The sequence below is a fragment of the Cavia porcellus genome, unplaced genomic scaffold, assembly GCF_034190915.1.
Source record: "Cavia porcellus strain 051 isolate PalLab524CR breed Dunkin Hartley unplaced genomic scaffold, mCavPor4.1 scaffold_27, whole genome shotgun sequence".
Classification (NCBI taxonomy): Eukaryota; Metazoa; Chordata; class Mammalia; order Rodentia; family Caviidae; genus Cavia; species Cavia porcellus.
In genome coordinates this window covers 9911800-9934704 of record NW_026947510.1, presented here as the reverse complement: position 1 = coordinate 9934704, position 22905 = coordinate 9911800, and the positions used below count along the sequence as shown (strand labels likewise).

The window sequence follows — 22905 nt, the reverse complement described above, 5'->3', positions numbered from 1 at the left end:
CGGCACCCACAAAGAGTGTCATCGTTCCTTTGAAGATCTTCCAGCTCTTCAGATATACCCACTGTGCTTCAAAACACTTCCCTGACCATAAAGAGATTTAATCACTGAACGTAAATGTGCTGACATATTTGAAACTTGAGTGATTCTGAGAAAGTTGATACATAAAGTCCTCTCTCAAAGAAAGGAAATGAGCAATCATTTTTCTGGCTCATTCGGATTCTTTTTTGACTACTTGAGACCACCTATGTTAGTTCTTGCATTTTTATTTTCCCTGCTCCATTCTCTCTTGTGTGGGTAAGAGTATGTATCCCTCCCTCTGTATAGTGTCCTGTTTATCACTTTGGAAGAGCAGTTTTCTTGTTATCTTTTGCTGATGGAAGAGTGCTAATTTCTGAGTAGATTCTGGTCATGGGTATTAATCGAACCATTCCAGGGATGGCATTATGATCCACTGAACTCATTTAAAGTTCACTTGCATTATCCAATACATATTTCTGTATTTGTGTGTAGATCTAAGAGGAACTGAAACTCATTAGAATTTGTACTACACTGCATGCTCAAAAATCTTAAGAAAATTCATTGACTGTCTCAAGAGTACTGTTATGTTTTCACCTTGAATGTACTTGTCTATATTTTGGGGATTGTGCAATGACTTACAGTAAACTAAAGGGTTGCTGAGGTTGAAATAAATATTCTAATTATAGATAACAAATTTAATATAAGAATAAAGTGGTTTTCATATTTGCTGTAAGTAGAACAGTGCTTACAACTTAACAGACATAAATATAGTTGTGAAGGATTTTTTAGGGGGTATCTGAATAGTTGGCAGTGTGTATAAATATTGATACTGAGTAATGTATATAAGCATTTCCTGTTTTTAAAACTGTAGATTTTGGTGTGACTTAGTTAGCTTCCTATTTGTTCAAGGTTGAGTTTTTATAATATAAGTAGTAACATATTTATATCTGTAGTAATTCACAGGTCAAAATATTGTAAGCATGACTTGGGAACAAAACTGTCAAATGGTTTAACTATTTTTATTTTCTGTAGCTAGTCACATTTGACTGATATTTTCAAATTACATACTAAAAAGAAATAAAAAATGTGGAATCCATTTGCATTTTTTTCTAGCTAAACTAGTACAATGCTAGTATTTATGGTACTTTTTCTTTTTATTTGAAAATGAGTTGTCACTGCTTCTGACTTAAACTCCTCTCTCTGTTCTTTGATCTATCTCATCCATTCTGTTGTTGCTAATTGTGTATTTGCTGGTAGTAGTATTTGCATGTTTCTTTGAATAAATTTCAAAATGTGCTAAGAAGGGATGAGCTAAGAGAGACTTGGTTGTTTTAGTTCTTCATTTAGAACCATTTCAGTTTCTATAAAGCTACCATTAACTGTTATGCATCATATTGTTTTAAGTGGAACACAGAAAAATAAAGATAGAGAGAGAGATACATATACATGGTACACAATTCTTTCTCTCTGGTCTTCTTTCAATCATATAGCTCTAATCCTCTTATTTTTGCTTTAAAAGACCATTTTATGTCTTTTTTCTTGTCATAAACTTCAAATACTTATTTGGAAGTAACTGAAACTTAAAAGAATGAATATGATCATTCTATATTTTAGAATAAATATATTGCTCCATTTCTGAATGCTTAAAGATCATGCAGCAAAAAGACCCTCACCTGGGTTGTAGCAAAGGTGGCGGATAGATAACACCTGCCTGAGATACAGAGACTGCCTGAGATAGTCAAATTACAATTCAACATAATACAGTGTGGTGAGACACAGAGGGAGATAAATTCTCTTGTCCCAAGAAGAAACTAAGGAGAGAAGAACCAATCAAACATACAGTCCTGGTGCTATTATTGGAACAGGTAAAGGTTCAGTGGTCCTGACACAGCAGGTGACTTGCCGAGCCATCTGAAGTCTCGCTGCTTTGACTCACTGGAGGTGCAGTCACTTGGGGGATCGACCAGCTGAATGGAGAGCTGAGCTGGCAGGGAGCCTGCATCAACCTGTGGTGAGTGACGGAAGTGGAGCCATTTCACAGAAAAGGGGGCTCCAGTGGGTGACATTCTGGGACCTGGCAGGACTGGCAAGTACAAGGGGCAGCAGTGACTTCAGTCAATGGTTCCCTTCTCAAACATGATTGGTAGAGTGAGCTTGGACTGGGTCATGGGACCTGGCTGAGATCCAATAGGTTATCCAAAATCAATTCCCTATGGCAGTGGCGCACACTAACCCAGTGAAGGCCTCAGAAGTTTGACTGACCCAGAGGGGAGGTGGAGCACAATAATATAATGCAGGCCTCAGCAGCTTGACTGATCCAGAAGGGAGGGGCCAGCATATGCTGCCCCTGTTGGCAACTCACTAGCATACTGCAGTGGGAAGAGTCACCTAGCCAGTGTGCTTCAGAAGAATTGGAACCAACAAAGAAAGAAAGTGGGGCCTCCTGGAAGAAACAAAAAAGATGGGAAGAGGAAGAAACAACAAAACGTCCCCAGGTCCTAACCCTGAGAACATTGACCTAGGACAGATAAATATAAAGGAGAATGAGAACAGCAAACATGCAATATCAGACATGGCACCAGTGGATATAAAGAGATATCTTTGGGACCTCATCGACAAGCTCAAAAGTGAAATATCTAGCCGAGTAAAGCAAGATATAAGAAGATTAATAAAAGAGATGCTAAGCACCCCTCAAGAAGACACAGACAGAAGAAGGGAGGAACTCAAATAAAGGAGAGAACCATTTGATGAGGAATATAAAGAAAATATAGAATACATGAAGCAAATTCAAAGAGATTATCAGGAAATTAAAAACTCTATGGAAAGATGGCAAATCTGCTTGAAAGAAACTAAGGATAGATTATACAACTGGAGGACAGTTTTGCAATGTGGGATTATGAAAGGAAAAACTTTTTAAAAATAACAAGGAAACAAGCAGTAAAAATACAAAGGCTAGAAGATGACAAGGTGATCTATAATTGAGAATAAAAATGTGAATGAAGAAGCTGATATACAAACAAAGGAACTACAAAGGCTATTCACAGAAATAATTAAGGAAAACTTCCCAAACATTGGAAAAGGAAATAATATTCTGATATATGAGGCATACAGAACTCCAGCCACCTACAACCAAAACTGAGCTATACCCAGGCATATGATAATCAAGGTCCCAGAAATTCAGTATAAGAACATAATGGTAAAAGCTGTTAGAGACATGAAACAGATAACCAATAAAGGAAGACCCATCAGAATAATGGACACAAACCATCAAGTCAAGAAGAGCCTGGAGCAAAATATTCTAAGCCCTGAAAGAAAATAACCTCCAGCCCAGGTTGATATGCCCTGCTAAACTGGAGAAACAAGATGCTTTCAAGACAACGAGTAACTTGGGAAATTCACAACCACCAATCCAACTCTACAGAGAATACTGCAGGGCATTCTAGAGAGAGAAAAAAGTATTAGGATTGCAGGAACAGAGGCAGAGAGGCCTCAGTGAATGGAGCAGAAAACAGAATGAAGAAGATAAGCAGACAGCTGGTGGCAAAAAAAGAGCATAACAGAAATGAGGCAGAGAAGGTTGGTTATAATCTCTAATATAGATGGCTTTGATACACTAAATTAAAAAAAAACCACACGTGGAGTAGATCAGGAGGTAGGGTCCATGAGATGCTATTTATAGGAAATATAGTTAACATGAAAAAGAGTACATGGACTGAAAATCAAATATGAGAAAAAAATGTTCTTTGTGATAGAGAACCAGAGAGTCATATGGGCAACTAGACCAGTATTTGTGGATAGGTTGGAAATACAGGCTTTAATAGGTAAAGGAATACAATTAGAGATCAAGTCTAGGAGAGAGAAGGTTCTGAACCACTTAGGTAAATAGCAGGTCCCCTCCCCCAATTTAAAATCAAGGGTCTTGGTAAGACCCCAAAATGCACAGTATACTCTGGGGAAGTGAGAGGGAAGGGAGAGTCTTAAAAAAGATGGCAGAAGATATTGTTAATAGTGTATCAGGATTTAAAACCCACATTACGCCCACCATTCTGCTTAGATAGATTTTATTCTGTCCCAGTTTGTCTACTTGCATTAGATTAGAGGGCACAGACAGCTATCCCAAAAGCATCAGGATATAGTACAGTAATCATCTTTAATTTCCTATTATCTTAATCTGGAGCCCTGTATGACTTATACTGTTTTATCATGACTGATCTTAGTTAAATTTGGTATGTTTGATTGCTGTTTGGTATCGACAGATTTTATTCAAAACTGATATGATTGATAATATCAAGTCTGAGAGTATAGGCAACTACACTGAAGATGACAAGACTCTACGATACACATTCTAGTTTGATAACTGCCTGCTTTCAAAGTTTTATACTATATACAAAGTTGTGTTTTTATTAATACTGTTATGTACTGATATATTCAATTATACTATGTCTGATGATATAGCCAATTCTATTAACGATAACAAGAGATAACACAGGAACTATGGTAGAACTCCTTGTACAATGGTCTTGTACGTCTTCTTCGTTTCATGTGTTTATAGGAATATGTTTTATTTTGCCTTGCTTTGTTTTCTTTCTCCCTCTAATATAGAAAGGATAGAAATACATGTTAAGACTCATGCATGTGTAGAATCTATAAACAGTTTATGAGAACTGATCTTATGACACATGATGAAATGAACAGATCCTTTGAAGAAAAAGAGACATTAAAGAACCCAGTGCTGATCCTGGAGTGTCATAATGTGATGCCTAGCAATAATATTATTCTTTGTTCAGAGTGATATTAGCCTGCTTGGGTTTGTTCAATCTCAACATAATTGAAGATATGGATAACTGCACGTATGTTTAAGTGTTTAAGATTGATAACCGTATTTATAAGTTTTGTTGGATAGTTGAACAGAACTGGTTGCAGTCTCACTGTTTGAATCTCCACTTTATATGCTCCACTTTAGTATCTTAAATAACTATACTATATCCTGATGCTTTTGGGATAGCTGTCTGTGCTGTCTGTGCCCCCAACTGTACTATATCCTGATGCTTTTGGGATAGCTGTCTGTGCCCTCGAATCTAATATAAGAGGATAATCTGTAATCGTCAACTAGTGATTTCTTACTGTTTATTTTTTTCTTTGAAAGTATGTATTATTTCTACCCATTTTCTGTTTTGTCTAGTCTTTCTTCAAGTAAAATTTAAAAAAAAAGACACTACAGTACCCAGTGCTGATCCCAGAGTGTCATGATATGAAATCCAGCAACATTACTATTCTTTGTTCAGAGTGATTTTAGCTTGCTTTGAGTTGTTTAATCTCTACATAAATGAAGATACGGATAACTGCATATATGTTTAAATGTATAGGCTTGACAACCATATTTCTCAGTTTTTGTTGGATAGTTGAACAGAACTGTTTGCAGTCTTGCTGTTTGAATTCCCACTTTATATGTTCCACTTTTGTATCTTGAACAACTATTCGTAAGAGGACAGTATGTAAACATCAACTAGTGATTTCTTACTGTTTATTTTTTCTTTGAACATATGTATTATTTCTACCCATTTTCTGCTTTGTTTAGTTTTTCTTTAAATAAGATTTAAAATTTTTTTTTAAAAAAAGCCCCTCACCTGATGTTGAACAGATGTGGACACTATACCTTTGGGCTTCCCAACCTCCAGGGTGGAAAGTTAGAAATGATAACACCAGGTTTTCTCTCAACTAACAGAGAAAAGACATGGCCTATAACCAAAGAGAATGAGGTAGGGTTGCAAGAGGAGAAACTCAGTGTGCTGGGGAAGTCCCTGTGGGGAGCTGTTAGGCAGAAAAGCAAAGGAGGTTCTTTGGAGCAGGGAGCACAGGACACAAGGGTATTGAAAGAATAAAGGAAATAGCAAGAACAGAACAAAAATGGCAAGAACAAAACCAGCAAGCAATTGTCAAGGCCATCTGAAACAGGATTAACTGCTAAGTGAAGAATGGAATTCATGAGAGGACCAAATTATGTAAATCAAGGCTGTGAATTTAGAAAGGTTTCTGGACCATCTTAAAGATCCTGGCATTCCGGGCTTAGAGAGTTAGACTTTCTAACCAGAGACAATGAAGAAGTCCTAGTTTCTGAGCAGAGTGCTCACAGGCTCTGAGCAGTTGTTCAAGGAACTGGGAAAGATGGGAGAAAGGAAATAGGTGAAAATTCAGACGGCTTCATGCATGTTCTAAATTAAACCGAATTGAGGGGACTGAGGCTTTAGTTCAGTGGTGCAGTACTTGCCTGCCAAGTGTGAGGTCCTGAGTTTGATCCTGCAACCCCTCCCGAAAAAAACAAACCCCCAAAACAAAAAAAAAATTAAATTGAATCAAATTAAATAGAACAAGTTAATGAAAAGATAATAGAACTGATTTGTCCAGAGAATTTATTCTAACCAGTATAGCGAACAGTAGATGGTTTATGCCCTGTGAGGCTTGTCAGAATTTCTAAAGGGAAAGTTGATTACATATTTTAGAACTAATGCATGATTTTTTTTTCCCTGACAAATACTCTTCTCCTACAATTCCTTCAGTCTCTCCCTGTCTCTGTCTCTGTCTCTGTCTCTTCTATTCTTGGACTTTTAAACAAGAGGCATGTGTATGGCACCCTTAACTCCAGGGGAAATGGACAGGCTTTCTGAGATGGCAGAATAAATACATTACTATGTGTGTGTACTGTGGTGCTGAAATTATGTTCTGAGCCTTTGGACAAAGAGATAACATCATAAAGAGACAGTATCTGAATTTCGTCATCTGGCCATCAAGACCTTCTCTCTACCCACAAAAACAGAACCACAACAGTGGTTTTAAATTAAAGAAACTGTATAAATATATATAACACACATTTGTGTGAGTTGCTGATATGCAGTGGGAGACAGACAAAGGACTGTAAACAAATACATTATGGCAGCTATTGGATAACAAACATGTTCAGCTGATCCCTTAATGTAGCATAGTTTTAACCTTTCTTCAGAAAAGCACCTACTGATAAGAAAACAATTTTGCCTCTGTTCTTTCTCTGTGAAGTTGCTGAATTGCTAGAATGGTCCCTACACAGCAGCATCAGGCAATAAAAGGCAGAAATACCCGGCACTGTTAGTATTTCTGAAGCATTTTATACTTAGAAGCCTCCTCTCTGCTGATGTGTGGTTAAAAGGGCCTGAGTGAAAAAATAGGCCCCTTTGTGGATATTGTCAAGTGAAAGAGTTTCCACTTTATCTTCAGCTATCCAGAAAAAAGACAAACACAAAAATCTGGTCTAAATAGGACTCTTATTGAATTCCATCCCCCACATTTTAGAGTCAAAGATAAAGCTATTAGTTAACTAACTAAATAATGGATTGTTATAACTACTTTCATTGGAAAACACTGCAATACAATTTATAATTATTTATATTACAACATCCAACTACTTACAATGAGTTATGTTTGACTCCACTCCCCACTGCAGCTTATTACAAATCAAAAACAATCTCTACAATTCCTTTTTTTAGGATAGAGGTGTTAAGTTGTATCTATTTTTACCTAGTTCAACTAAGAGACTGTCTGCCTTAGGAAAAAGCTGGTGTGTCTATTTGCATACAGGAATGGAAGGGGCATGGAATTTGTTCATGGGAACTGTTGTTCATATAGAAATGTGCGCTACTGCTGGTGACACTCAAGGAAGAGAAGGCCTTGGGCCACTGCAGTTGTGTCTCTAGAACAGACCTTCTGCATGAAATTCCTTGTAGATTAATAGTAGCTGCTTTTAGTTTTTTGACTGTCTCTATCTTTTTTTTTTATGACTGAGTTTTCATAAATATAGCCTAAGAAGGCTTGCTAACTCCTCAGACTTCATTTTTGGTAATTTTCCTTCAGTTCATCTGGAAGGACAGAGAGATTAAGCATTTTACCTATGTCAAGTACAAAATATCCCATCTATATGGAGATGTTATCTTTCATTGATGTTGCTTGAATTTGAGACCAGTATGAAGCCACATACTGTAACGGAGTCTTCAGTGCTTAGCTAATCGCCACCTCTCATCTGCTCATTTGATAATCTGTGACAATAGATCTGTCAAAGTAGCTTTCCAACTCCCTCTCTTTTACAGAGAGTTCTGCCTTGCATTTGCAACTTGTTGACTGAGGGGACTTTCTAGAGGACAAAAAAGCATCTTACATTAGGTGCTACACCTGAACATTTGGTCTATTCAACTGAAATGAATTCAAATAATCTTGATTTAATAAGATTCATGCTTTTACTTTGAAGAAAGTTAAAGTGAGCCTTGTTTTGAGTTTTGCATCACTTTGATTTTTACATTACACGAGAGTACATAGGAAACTCCTTGGGAGTACTTTGTGTTATTTTTAGTTTATCTAAGTCTATAATGATTATTGTCTACTGTATGCCATTGGTTGTATGTTTAACCCTTTAGTTTTAGCTTCTTTTACTAAGTCTTGTTTCTAGCATGCACCTCATGGACACACGTGCTACTCAGTAATCCTGCAATAAAGGAAGATGCAAGTTGATTTTTATTCAAATTTTATTAACAGTTAAGTACCATTTTATTTGTTTATATTAACTTATTTAATCTTTACAACAACTTTGTGATTTAGGAAGAAGTGTTATTTCCATTTTATAGGGAAGAAAATTGAGGCTCAGGGTGATTAAGCAACTTTCCCAACTAATTAATGAATAAGCTAGAAAAATCCAGATTAAGACACATCTGGCTCACAAATGCCAAGAAGACTCTTCATGGTTGGAAATCTATAACTAGTCAAAAGAGTACATGCCCTCAAAAACAATTAATAGTCCAAAAAATTAAAGGTAAATAGCTGATTCAGTTCTAATTTTCCATTTATACATGCATACAAATATTTTATGCCTGTTTCTCTGGCTAGCCCTGTTAACTTGGTACTTCTTTCCTTCTTACAAGAAAAGTTATTTCTGTAAAGGTGCTGCTGGATTTGGAAATCATTCTCATGACTAAGTATCTGTTTGCCTAGTAAGAGGCTGGGTAAGCCAAGCTGCCCAGTGCGTGCTCAGTGAAGACTGATAGAGAGCTGCACACGTCTGAGTGGGAGTTGCGGGCTTAGAATTTCCTCAGCTCTTCAAAAGTGACAGGGATGAGATGCAGGAAGATGAATTTACAGGATTGCCACCCAGCCCCCAGTATGAATGTCCAAATTGGACTAAATCACTTGAAAGGTCCCAGAAACAGAAGGAGTGGGGATATAGAGCAGGGTGTTTTCTTAAGAAATGGTTGGGAGATGCTATGAAATGGGACTCCAAGGCCATTTTAAAGACTGATATCAAATATAAGAGAAAACTTGATTCTCTGATGAGTGCTGGCAAAAATTAAATATTTTTAATTGACACATATTCTATTATTATATAAAGAGGATGAGTAATGTGACATATCAGATGGTTTATTCAAACTGTCAGAGTGAGTGCTGAAGCATGAGTAACATTCCAGAGAGCTTCTGAGAAATTCAAGCAGAGGAAAGTGACAGTAACCACTTAGATACATTTGTCTACTATCAAGTCATCCTTGACAATCTTGGGGGAACCAAAAAGCATTGTCCCAAAGTTTCTGGTGGGGTGTTTCTAGAAGAGGGGAAGGAGACCACTTCCTTAACTAAAAAGCCTAATGTTCACTGCTAACTGTGTATGTACATTTGACACAAAATCTGGAGTTGGCCTGAGGACTTTTGTCATAAACAATGACTACTGAGTACTTCTCTAAATATCAGCATAGTCTTGAGGAGTGAGGGCACTAACTTGCAAAACCAAGCTTGGCTCTGGCAACAGAAGAAAGACGAAGAGAAAAATCTCAACTACCAATACTAGTAACCACCAGTCTTAGAGGTGGGGGATAGATACATTAATGTTGAATACGGAACATCCCAGCCAGTTAGTAAGATGGCCCTGATTCTATTCACAGCTCTTTGACTCAGTCTCTTCATTTGGTAGAGACTAAGTTTCTAAAATCTATACAAATCCTTATAGGATTCCTTCTTAGGAGAAACATTCTTCAAGGAGATGGCTCCACGTATCTTGAAGATGAGAAATTATCTATACCTCTCTACTTTCTAAACATGCCTTTTACCCATCCCTCCCCCAAGTCCAGTGGATCTTGATAACTTAGTGCACCAGACAAGAGTTTATTTGAGGAGTATATTAGCCTCCATTGTTGGTACCAGATCTTGTCATTTTCTCCTTCAAAAGAAAGATGAATTTTGTGAAGTGACTAAGATGTGTTCAGAAAACAGGTATTATACCCAAAAGAGATGTTTCTACATTTGCTGCTTAAAAATATGAAAATAAAGATAGCTCATGAGAATAAAAATGTATAGAAATACATACATAGTTATGCTTACGGTATAGACCCACGTTTATTAAACCATCCTGAATTAAAGGTCAAAGTTTTGAGAAGTGAGAAGGGACACTTTCCACTTCCAGGATCCATGGCTTTAACAGCATCCGAGCAGGTAGACAGATCACATGAACATCTGGCCCATGCTGGGTCTTGCAGGCCAACACCTTAGTGCTGATTCTCCCATGGAGACTACGAGGTGCTGCTAGCGTTCCTCTTAAACAATCAATGAATCTGATTCCTTCTATCTGTTCACTTGACCTTATTTTGTTTCCAATCAAAGAAGGAAAGAAAGAGCTAGAGGGTTAGGGGAGGCAGAGAAAATATCTAGGTTGTGCAGCCCACAGACAGGGCTTCTCTTGGTTACTTGTGATATTATTGTTTGCTTGCTGTAATCTTTTTTGTTCCTGCTTCTTATTTCATATTCTCACCCTGCTATCATAAATGACTATCTTCTAAGCCATCATCCAGTATTGACAAGCAAATGCACCCATGTTTGATTGACATCCATTGCTTCTGAATGCAAAAGTATGATTTAGGAATTAGTTATCCTTATTTATGTAAAGCCTTTCTTGTGTGCCTTATGTATTTATAAGTGGGATAACGGCTAATATCTACTGTGAGGGCTTTCTATTAATATTCAAATCAGAGCTGTTTCTTGTGCTCTCCCACTGCCAATGTGGGGGGGGGCGGTCATATTTTCCTATTTCCCTCTTCCCCAATATATATGTGGAAAATCTGCAATGGAACTTTCTGTATCTTAAGGGAAGACCTTGTTTGGCATATAGTGTAAAGGTTACTTGCTTTACTGTAAGATTTCCTAAGGTATTCTGACAAGTGATTTCTCACATATGCAGCACTTTTAAGTAGATGCAACTTCAAGCCCAGTGACAATATCTGCCAAGATGTACTGGACTTATTAGTCGAGTACATATACAGGTCTACTCTCACTGCTGTACAGCACTTGTAAAAAGAACCACAGACACACACACCCCGCCCCCACCTGTGTGGACATGTGCATTTAAAATCATTGAGAAATGTCCTTTGGTATTTTAATACACCTTCCTGTTCACGGGGTAATATCTTATTTCATTTAGAAAGCTGTGGAGGAAAATCACAAGGTTAAAAAAATCATAGGTACCATCTGGAAAATTCTAAAGGGCCCTCCTTATGTTAAAAGTGGCATTTTGCAAAAACACCTGAAGCACTAATCGCGGGTGAGCCAGGAGAGAAATACTGTCAAGGAAGCCACCTTCCCTTCAACCTTCGTCCCCACCCTCCAAGTGCGGCTTCTGGCAGTGGGGACACAGGCTGAGGCACTGCTCTCCCCTCCCTCAGGTCTGTCCAGCGAGAGCGCTGCCATGGCCTGAGTTCGCCAAGGGAGAATTCAGGATCTCACTGCTCATCCATGTGCAGAGAGAGAAAAAAAGAGAGGCCGGAAAAAAAAAAAAAATCCCACATTGTCAGAGTAATGCCAAACTCTCTCTGAGTGGGATGAGCGCAGCAGATGCTGCACGGAGATGCCAAAGCGGCTCCCCTTCCTCTGTGCCTTGGGTGCCTATAAATTGCTCCGGCGCGCGCTTGTCAGCCTCCTCTTCTCCTGGCAGGTGGTACCCAGGCAAAATCCTGCTTTCAGTCTCTCTCGCGCTTCGCTCTCAGCCGCGAGGCGCTCGCCGCTGCTCGCTAGCGGCTTCCACGCTGTAGCCCTGAGCCCAGGCGAGCCTACAGTGCCTGCCTTCGCCGCCTCAGCTGCTCTGCGAACCCGGGGGGCTCCCGGCCAGAGCTCGAGTGCCCAGAGCAGCGCCCAGGGGATGCACTTCTGCTAGAGTTGCGGTGTCTGCAAAGAAGGAAGAAGAAGGGAGGGGGAAAAAAAGCAGCGGACAGGCAAGCCCATCTTGCAAAAGAAGAGAAGGAGGCAGAAAAAGGCAACTTCAGGCGGAAAGTTGGTGCGAACTGGCGCAGTCTGCAAAAACGGAAAAGTCGATGCAGGCAGCGGTGGCATAAAAGTGTGAGCGGTCCGGGTGAGCGCAAGACGCGGTGGCTGCTGGCTGCGCCCTCCGGGTGCCCGCGCCCGCGGCGCCAGCCACAAGTGCGAAGGGGCTCGCGGGAGGCGACAGGGCGCCCCGCGCACCCCGCCCCCAGCCCCCACCCCTGCCCGGGACTTCAGCTCGAGTCACTCGGCGCAGCTTCAGCGAGGGGAGTAGAGCCGCCGAGGAGCGGCCCGCGCGCCTGCCCAGGGGAGTTGGGGTTCGGAGGGAATTGTTTTCGGCTCTGAGAGGTCCCCGCCCAACCTTCAAAATTTTGTCCAAAAGCAGACAAGAGGATCGCCCCGCGCTGAGCCGGCTCGTGGGCAGCAGGAGGCGCCTCATCGCCGCCGGGGCGCTGGGGGTGGTGATGGTGCTCCTGCTGGTCATCCTCATCCCGGTGCTGGTGAGCTCGGCCGGCACGTCGGCGCACTACGAGATGCTGGGCACCTGCCGCATGGTCTGCGACCCCTACGGCGGCACCAAGGCGCCCAGCACCGCCGCCACGCCCGACCGCGGCCTCATGCAGTCCCTGCCCACCTTCATCCAGGGCCCCAAGGGCGAGGCCGGCAGGCCAGGGAAGGCAGGCCCGCGTGGGCCCCCCGGAGAGCCGGGACCGCCGGGCCCGGTGGGTCCCCCGGGAGAGAAGGGCGAGCCCGGCCGCCAGGGCCTGCCGGGCCCGCCCGGGGCGCCCGGCCTGAACGCAGCCGGGGCCATCAGCGCGGCCACCTATAGCACGGTGCCCAAGATCGCCTTCTACGCTGGCCTCAAGCGGCAGCACGAAGGCTACGAGGTGCTCAAGTTCGACGACGTGGTCACCAACCTCGGAAACCACTATGATCCCACCACGGGCAAGTTCACCTGCTCCATCCCGGGCATCTACTTCTTCACCTACCACGTCCTGATGCGCGGAGGGGACGGCACCAGCATGTGGGCTGATCTCTGCAAAAACAACCAGGTGAGTGCTGGCGGGCGGACGGGCGGGCGGCGGGGAGGGCGGGGAGCAAGCGCGCAAAGGTGCGGGCAAGAGGGAGGAGACCCCGGAAAGGGGGGTGGGAGCCCGCGTAGCAAGGGCGCGGCCACCGGCTCCCGAGAGCCCCGGCGAGGACCAAGCTGGAGAGGCGGAGGTAGAATTTGGAAGAGGGCGCCCCGCGGCCCGGAGAGGGTGGTTTCGGGGTTCCGGGCCAGCACTCGGTGCAGGAGCCCAAGACACCAACCCTTAGGGGACGCGCAGCCAAGCGCTGGGCACCCGGACCGCGCGGGGGCTGGGGTGACTCAGATCCCAAGACGACCCCTGACCGCGGGATCCCCAGTAGCATAAAGGAGTTCACAGACTTTCTCCAGAACTGAGAGGGCTTGGAGAGCCCGAAATGGGCGTGTCTGTGTGTAAAACTTCAGGGAAATAGACTAGAGATGCAGGGAGAAAGAGAGAAATCAGAGTAAGTTCCAGGTGGGCGCACTCAGGGCAGAGGCGGAACCGTGGGGCCGCCGGGACCAGGCGGTGAAACTCCAGCATAGTCGATTTCAGGACACAAACTCTGACTTGGTTTTCAGCCCAGGAGGAGGGATAGAGGGACGGAGTGTTAACCAGAGGAAAAGTTGAGAGCAGCAGATTTACTTGATAAGACCACCGGCACCCAAACAAGGAATCCAAACTCTAATAGGACGAAGCAGATGCAGGTGGTCAGGAGGGCGACCTTCCGAGCTCAGCCCGGTAGCCTTGAGTCTTGCCGCCAGCGAACCCCAGGACACCGGGGCGAGGGTTTTTTCAACCAGAGTCTTGTGGCTTGTTTGCGGCAGCGGCGGCAGCAGCCTTGGTCTTGACTATGAAATAGTCTCGGGCGGTCCTGGCCACCAGATCTTGCTCTATTGAGCTGGTCAGTGCTGGCAAAGAAGCCACGGTTTCAAGTATTGTGCTAGGGCCACTCATCTGTTTGCTGAACAAATTCGCGCATCTTGCAAAACCGAGGCATGTTGGATTTTTTATAGGAGGAACAAAGTGTTTGCTACTACCTCAAGGTGTAATCGCAGCTTCCAAACAGGAGCCAGGCCTTGCAGTTTGCTGTCTGCAGCCTAAGCTGAGCTGCTTGACTTTCACTGCACTTTTTGAGTGACATAGAGAGTGGCCCGCGGCCCTTCCGTCACCCTCAGGAGGCCTTTTGTCCTGCAGCAACTTTAACTTAACGAGGGTCATTGGGCTTCAGCTCCCTGGGTCCCCGGAAATTCAGCTATAACCCAGGTTTCCATTAAGACCATTAAAGCAGGATTTCTTTCAAAGACCTAATTCAGAGTCAGAATTCTCTAAAAAATGAGAGACAAATGTCCTACATGTAGGAGTTTTTCTTTTAAGTCTTGTTCTTTCCCTTTCCTACAAATAGTTCAAGGGCCCCCCAGGACACTTAAAAAGAGGGGAAATGGCCACCAGGAGGCACTGACAGGGTAGTTTATTATCGTTATTATGCATGAAAATAATATTAAGATAAATAAAAATTATTCACAGAGCACTGGGATAGTTATATGTAAATGGCTATAAAGGGCATGAGTCACCGTTCCAAAATACAGTCATTGTGTCACCTAACAACTTGGTTTTTGAATAGATCCTCAGCAGGCATCCATGAGGCACCCCTTCATTTACAAATTGGCCCTCTTCTGACTCAAAGGTTAGGTCTAGAGAATACTATCAAAAGGAAGAGATTTCTTGTAGAGCTATCAACTTACAGTGGAATAAAATTTCAGTTTTGTACAAAGGTATTAAAATGGTCACATTAAAAAATATCAGGCAATTTTACTTCCATGAAAAACCAGGAAGTAGTTCATTTAAATTAGTTTAAATGTCAGTGTCTAGACCGTAAAAGCTGTATACACTGCACTGACTCTAAGAAAACCATTGTCTTCAGGCCTTATTTGAGCATTTTATGTCTTAAAATCATTTCATGGCTTGGTGGTATGAATGGCTCTATTATACATATTGTATGAGAAGCAGTGAAAAAATAAGGTTAAGCAGCTGACCTCATGATGTATAATGCTGTCCACTGGCAAGACTGAGCTACTCCTTCAAAAGGTGTGCAACAGGTCATTCAGAAAAATAAACATAGTGTCAAACAATATATTTTTTAGCCCAATGTGGATTACTTTAGAAAATGGTCATTGCAACATTACTGTTAAGGAATTTCAGCTTTAGAATAGAACTATTCGATAACATCTGGCTTGGAGCCAGTTATGCATGGGAAATCTTGTAAAATCTCTTTTCATTATTTTTAAATAAATACTTTATCCTTGATTTTCAATTATACTCTTGTCTGATCACTTCTTTGAGGGGTAGTTTCCCCCTCTGAGCTGACCTAATTTGTTTTCATAAACCAGAAACTCAGAGATTCATGTTAGTGTGATGGTCTGTGGATTAAGTGGATTTTGAGATGCCCAAAATTTAAACAACATAAGAAAGGCAATTCACTATAGGAAGGAGTAATGCCTCTGAACCATACCCATAGGAGCACCATTTTATTTATGCTTTGTATTGAATGTAGGGTCACAGATGGAAACATCAAAGGCCAGTAAATTAACCTAATGTACCACTTAACCTTTTGTTTATGATTCCACAGAAGCACAATGAAAATGAAATTAGGAGAACATCAGCAGCAATTAATTAAATTACCAAATGTTACCATAAATATTGTGTCTAATGATGAATCCTCAATAATAAGACAATGCTAAAACTATGCAACTTATTACAGTCTCACAAGCATACCACTAAAAGGACCAGAGGTCTCCTATTCCCCATGAAACCATCAACTGAAATTTTATCTCACTATTTGTTGAAAGCTCATGACAGTGCATATTAAAGGTAAAAACTGGGCTCAAACAGCTTTGCATAGACCGAGAAAAAATTTTTAATGTTTCAATACTTATAGCTGAAAACCTGAAAAAAGTATTAACTAATACAATCACTATGTCATTATAATAAGTTGCTATAATAAAACTAATCAGGTTTAGGTTTAGAGTATATAATTATTAAAGACTCATTTTTTACTTTAGCAATTTATTAGTTGTGGCACCAACAGACATGAACTATTTTAGATAGAATGAATAGTTTGTGGTTTGATGTTCATTGAACAGGCTAGTAACAGTCAAATGGATGATTTTTTTTAGGAGCAATGAAACACGGGTTAAGGACAAAGCAGAATCCATAAGGTTAACATAATAAGAAAAGACATTAAGGTAAATTTAGGTAGAAATAGGTATGTTGGATTAAGAAAAAAGATGCATGACATTCTCTGACCAACTACTGAAATCAGTATACATTTAGGAATGTGCAAATGGCCTCCAGAGGGAAAGCATTACCTTTCTCAGTAGTTTGATGGCTTGGAGGAAGAATTGTTAAAGTCACTGAGCTAGATACTAGAGCCTGAAATTTCAATTCCATTCTACCTTTAGAGTGTGATCAAGTGAGCAGTATACTTGAATCATGCAGCCTGAAGAATGGTGATTGTTAGTGAGACAGTCTTATGGTACAGTATAGGTTAAAATTTTGAGAATTACTTTCCTTATAAAGCAATCACACTGGCTTTATTCAACAAAGGAAGTGTAATGCCTAAGTAACCTTGTCTAATGCATTTGCAGGGTTTTGTGGTTACACCTACTGAATTAGGAATGGTAACATTTACTTGGTTTTGTGGCTATATCCTATAGAATAAAAACTGCACTATATTGTTTTTTAAAAAGATGACTATCTCTAAATCAAGAGACTGTTATTGTGTCCCGGTTCTCAAATGCTTTCATGTAGGAAACAATGATAAAGAACAATACCCATGGAACATACACTGAATGTCCAAAGCACTGAATAAAATGTGTGTCTGGTTAACAATGGCTGAGAAGTATATTATGGTTAAACAATTCAGTAATATATTACTAATATAGCTAATTACATTTTGTATTCTAATTTTTTCTTATTCATTAGCAATCCACGTATTAAAAAAAACAAGTCATAGTCTTCCTTATGTAGATCCTCCCCTATGGGAATTGATGACTAAAATAACTTAATGAAAATAATCAAAGCATTCAGCTTCTACACACTGATGACTAATTCCTTATTAAAATTTTGAAATTCACATGCATTATTATTTAATGGTCAAAGCAAATCACCTCACTAGTGGTATATACATTTGACTCAATGCTGCTAAGCATAATTACCATGGCATATTGCTTTCATTACATTTATGCCAGTTAGTACAGTGTTAAGCAATTTTAAATCCTTTAAGCTCTTTTCTTCTTTTGCTATATGATACCCAGAAAGAAATTTTTAAAATATTACTTGAATTACAAGTTCAGCAATGTCAAAGAGCCTTCTCCTTTTTTAACATTTCAGCATGAATGTGAGAACGTATCCCATGAAAATTTAATTTGAAAACCTATCTTTTAAATTTTGAAAGAAATGCATGGGAATTCTTGACTTATGTCTCATTTCTCTCATTTTGCCAAGTGATAAAGTCCAGCATATTGTACCCCAAGTCATGCATTATTACATAGTGCAGGTTTACAAAACCACTAAATCATACACTGTTATTTGGGGGAAATATCATTATAGTGGCATAGAAACAAGCCACAAACTAGAAGATGTGTAACTGAAATAAGTCAAATACAAGTCTGCCTCGTGAAAGCTTTTCCAAGGCAGAATCAAAATATGTCTAAATGAATATGAAGACTAATTTGATTTGAGGATATGACAGAATGTCCATATTACATGGCAAGATAGGCAATTCAACTTTTTGCAAACATCTATCAATTCACTGATGAAACCAAAGCCTCAGCATGTACAGGTTACAAGCAACTTCCATCCTCAAAACAAACCATATGTTTAGAATCGCCTTTACATTACATAATAGGATATTCGATGAGATCATTCAAAAACTCTAGAAATTTTAGAGACTTTAAGTACAGAAACTTAGTTCCTTCTATAGCTTTTAGATATGTTGAAATTAAATTGTTGTTTCATTGCATATAATTAAGTGATAAAAAGATGGAAATAGAAAACCCTGAAAAATGGACGATATTACCAAAGATATTTAAATGTGTTGAGTTTCTGAAATAGTCTGGTAAAAGAGGCTTTGCTTATATTTGATATTGGAAGCCCTAAATTACAGGACGCTTTTTCTTTATTTCCTATATAGTAGCATAGTAATATTTCTCTGGGTCTTTATCTAGTGTAGATCCCAATTTTCTGATTGTAATGAACCACTGAAGTTAGATTTGAACTTCTGTACTCTGATTTGGTTAGTGTATTGCTATTCAGCTTAAATTGAAATGCAAAACAATGCTCTTACTTACATTTCAAAAAGTGGTTGAGCAAAAGGATTCAGAGAATTAGAAAAAGTGGTGATGTAGGCAAGAGATAAGATTGGTTTGCTTTGTTTACAGAGGTAGCGAAGCTTGCTGGGATGTCCCTCACTCAAGCACTGTGTCTTTCCCTTGCTGTCCTTCTTTCCAATAACATAACCTAAACTGTTCCAGAGATAACTATAAAACTCTGAAGCCAGGTGGATGTTCCTATTCTTACGCGACATTTCAGACTATGGCAGCAAGTCTACTTAGGAGGCTGTGTGATTAGAAAAAATGAAAATTGGAGAATTTTCTTTCACTAACCTTAATTCTTGTCTGTTTCACATAGGTGCGTGCTAGTGCAATCGCCCAAGATGCTGATCAGAATTATGACTATGCCAGTAACAGTGTGGTTCTTCATCTGGAACCAGGAGATGAAGTCTATATCAAATTAGATGGTGGGAAAGCCCATGGAGGAAACAACAACAAATACAGCACATTTTCTGGATTTATCATTTATGCTGACTGATAATGCAGAAACTAAGCTTATTATTCTGAGTCTGAACACTGGATTCGTATGGCTAACGTCAGTGAATGAAGGATCCCAGGGGATGCACCTCAGTTGTGTATATGTGGGGAAATCAAATGCTACCTGACTCACATCTGTATCACTCAAAAACATTATGTAAAAAAAAACCATATTTAAAGCAAGATAAGCAGATGTGTGATCCACTACCGCCAAAGCAAATACTCCTTATTGTTAGTGTCCATGTGAATGAAGTCCTATATAGATCACAAATTTTTATAGAAAAATCTAAGACACTAAATTATTTCTTCAATATATATGATACTTTGGTGTACTGTGATCTTGCTGCTTTTATCTATGTGTCAGCTTTGGTTCTTGTGAGTTTACCTGCTTATTATGATACTTGGAGTTCATTCATAGTGTGGGGAAGAATCAGTTTACCCTGCAGGAGAAGGTCTAATTGAAGTAATACTGCTTGTCCCCAAAGAAATTGTTTGCCTTGTACTCTTGTTAACTTTAGAGCTAGACCTGGGAATGATTCAACTTCAAGCCTTAACCTAGAATTTTCTGAATCTGTGGGAATTCCCAAGCCTATGATCATTTTCACATTTTTCTTTTCTTACGAATTTTTTTCCTCTTTTCTAGTGATAGTTATTAACAATTAGAGTTTGAAATTGTATCATAGGATTACTCTCTAAGTGTGAAACTGTGTAATTATGTGTGGTACTTAGAAAATCCCATATGTGTCCATTTGTCAATAGAATACATTTAGATTTACTTGGAAAGTCAGAGAAATTTATTCTTTGGTATTAAATCAGACTGAGGCTTCTGCCTTCTTTGGGAACAAAAGATTATTCATAACCCAATGCACAAAGGTTGAATTTGAGCTACTGCATGCATCACCAAGGGAACACTAAGTAAGGCCTTCAAACAGTTACTACAAATCTGTGGCCTGAGCTTATCTCAAAATTCACATATGACCAGGATGACAACAGTGTATATATTTTATATAAATAACCACCACACACATATTTATATACATATACATGTATATGTTAGATGAAACATTATATACTTATGGCTTCAGTCCCTGATGGACAGTGGCTGTAGAGCTTCAAAAATTTAATTTAAAAGTTTATGTGTATACACACACAGAGACACGTGTAAATTACTGGACTTATTTTGGATCGAAATATATTTTAGGTGACAAAAATATATGGAGTAGAGAAATAATTAATGTGACTTCTCTTTAAGAGTTATCCAGAAAATTAAATCTTAGGTTAAAGTATCCTACACTTCACATATATGAGTTAAGCCTATGGCTGTTTTTATTACCATATGCCAATCGATACTTGCACTGCATTCTCTGGCAGATTGTTAACATCAGGACGGCAGCAACAAAGTGGCTCTCCTTCACAATGTTTATGAATTATATGCATCTGAGTTATCAATTTTTCTTTTTCTCAGGTGAATGCAAGTGGACAGTATGTTTTGGAAGGAATGCAAACCCTTTCTCTGTAGTTAAAATACACTGCCAAACGCCATCTATTTCATCTAAGATTAAAATGCATGTTGATACATTCTAATTATCACACAATTTCCATTATTACAATGAAAAAAATCTGTTTTCTTTTCACTCGCCTTTGAAGATTCTTTGACAAGTAAATTTCAAAAACAGATTTAAAAATCTGCTTGTTTTACTGGTGAAGGACATTTGCATTTTTTCACTTAAAGGAACTGGTTTGTTCTCATGGCTCATTCCTCTTTGGTACTTTTTGTTCAAATACACAGAACGCTTGATCATTTTGATCAGCTAAAATATCTTGAATTTAGTCAACTTCAACTTTCCAAGAGTTGTGCATGGTGTTCTCATTTGAAGGTAGGGTTTGCTGTGTTTAAGTGCTTTGGACTGAGTAACTGTCATGATTTACATGATTAAAAACACTTGGCCCATTCATCAAGCATAATGACAAATTCTCTTTGGCCTTTCTGATATGTATGATAACTCATAAATGAATTTTTTTCTTTAATATATATTTATTAAAGAGGAATTGGCAGCAACAGATTGGTGATTCATTGTAAGAAACAGCAGAGTAATAATTCAGTCAAAATACTAATTTATAAACAGCAGTGCAGATCAATTAAGAGTTTGAACTAACAATTTTTAAAAAGGGTTTATTTACATAAAATATCAGGCCTGGACACCTTTTAAAGAGAAGGCTTTAGAATCACACTGTCATTTCCAATAGATCTGACCTTTTCTTTAGATATATAAGAATTATTTTCTCTGTTTAGGTCCAAGGAAAAACAAATAAAAGATAAAGGAAAAAAAGGGAATATATATAAGGCAAACATTTCTCTTTTTTGCATTATATCTTATGAATTAAATTGTGGCCTTTGTTATTATAAATGTAATGATTCATTAAACTATATTATGTAATATATTCTGACTTTTATGATTGAATTTTTATAATTCATGCTGTTACACATTCTTATATAAACTTTGCAAAACACAACAAAATTTATAGCAAAAAACAAAACAAAACGGAACCCCCCCCAAGCCCCCCAAAACAAACAAAAGGATACCAAAAAGCCAAAGGTATCCAAACTGATTTATTACAGATAGGTGGATAACATACAGTTCACATTCTAAAGCACTTTTATGGTTGTGAGTTGGTAATTATATTACAGTATCCTTTGGATTAAAAAACTCTCAAAATTTAACTTCCCTTGAAGCAAAAGCTATTTAAAAGTGCCATATTATTCATTAAGCATTAATTAAAGAACAGCAGGATAATTAGTAGGATCATCAATATTACAAGAAACATTAGATTGCTCCAGAAGGGGGCAATTTAACCAGAAATACTTTAGATTTTCTCAAGCAGTATAGCTGATAGATGAGGAAAAAACCCTAAAGCTCTTAGGGTATACAGACTTTAAATCATTCTTTGGAAATAAGGATTTTTTCTGTATTTATTTTAAAGCAAAACAATAGGACTCATTTAAGCTCTGCAGCTTCCCACAGGTGCAAATAGCCCGTTACAGAGAAGGCAAACTCTTCTCATGGGAAGGAAACAATCAGTCATTGCATCCTATGTAGATCTGATTAATACTGCACAGTGGGGTTGAAATCACTAAGGTTTTCTCCAAGTTTTATAATCAAGGTGCCAATTCTTAAGCAACCATCTTACTTGAAAGTGAGCCATCGCTTAGGGTTTTCTATTAGTATCTTATCAAGGGCACTCTCAGTTATACCTCTAAATAACATTTTAGGAACAATGTTGGTGAGTATATGAGAATAGCCATGACCTCCATATTTCATCAGACGATGCTTTGTGTGTATGTCATGGGCTATCAGAATTCGATCTTCGTAGCCTTCATCCACCAGGAGACACACCCTGTGAAAATATTAACTCATTAGATGCCATTTGTCTCATGTTAGAATTTTGAGTGCTTTAAACTTGGTATTCATCAACCTGTCATGTTTGTCCAAAGGATACTGCCTTGCACGGTGGCACGTGTACCCAGAGACCCTTAATAAATGCTGTGCGGTGATGATAAAGATATTGCTGCCTCCTAGGAGAAATGAGATCCTTATTCCATGCACACAGAAATTTCCAGCCTGGGATATTTATGACAATGC

At 39.3% G+C, this 22905-nt stretch overlaps 2 protein-coding genes across 7 annotated transcripts in view; one reads left to right on the top strand and one right to left on the bottom strand.

Moving 5' to 3' along the window:
* The first annotated feature begins 12526 nt into the window (after positions 1-12526).
* On the top strand, positions 12527-21706 carry C1ql3 (complement C1q like 3). The gene is made up of 2 exons (XM_003462767.5): positions 12527-13379; positions 19086-21706. Exons 1-2 carry the CDS (start codon positions 12792-12794, stop codon positions 19263-19265), a joined length of 768 nt encoding a protein of 255 aa, XP_003462815.2. The 5' UTR covers positions 12527-12791; the 3' UTR covers positions 19266-21706.
* Positions 21707-21856: 150 nt separating this feature from the next.
* Pter (phosphotriesterase related) overlaps positions 21857-22905 on the bottom strand; it is a 58702-nt gene continuing 57653 nt past the window's right edge. For 5 of the 6 annotated variants that reach the window (XM_003462778.5, XM_013144556.3, XM_013144554.2 and 2 more), the window contains one exon: positions 21857-22660. In XM_003462778.5, coding sequence (XP_003462826.2) covers positions 22450-22660 — 211 coding nt within the window. In that variant the 3' untranslated portion in view covers positions 21857-22449. The remainder of the gene's footprint in view (positions 22661-22905) is intronic. The other variant, XM_063237871.1, reaches the window with a different exon arrangement.

Excerpts from the sequence above, each read along its gene's own strand:
- C1ql3 (XM_003462767.5), top strand. The coding sequence starts at position 12,792 with ATGGTGCTCCTGCTGGTCATCCTCATCCCGGTGCTGGTGAGCTCGGCC. Across the intron at positions 13,380-19,085 it reads ATCTCTGCAAAAACAACCAG|GTGCGTGCTAGTGCAATCGC; the intron begins GTGAGTGCTGGC and ends TGTTTCACATAG.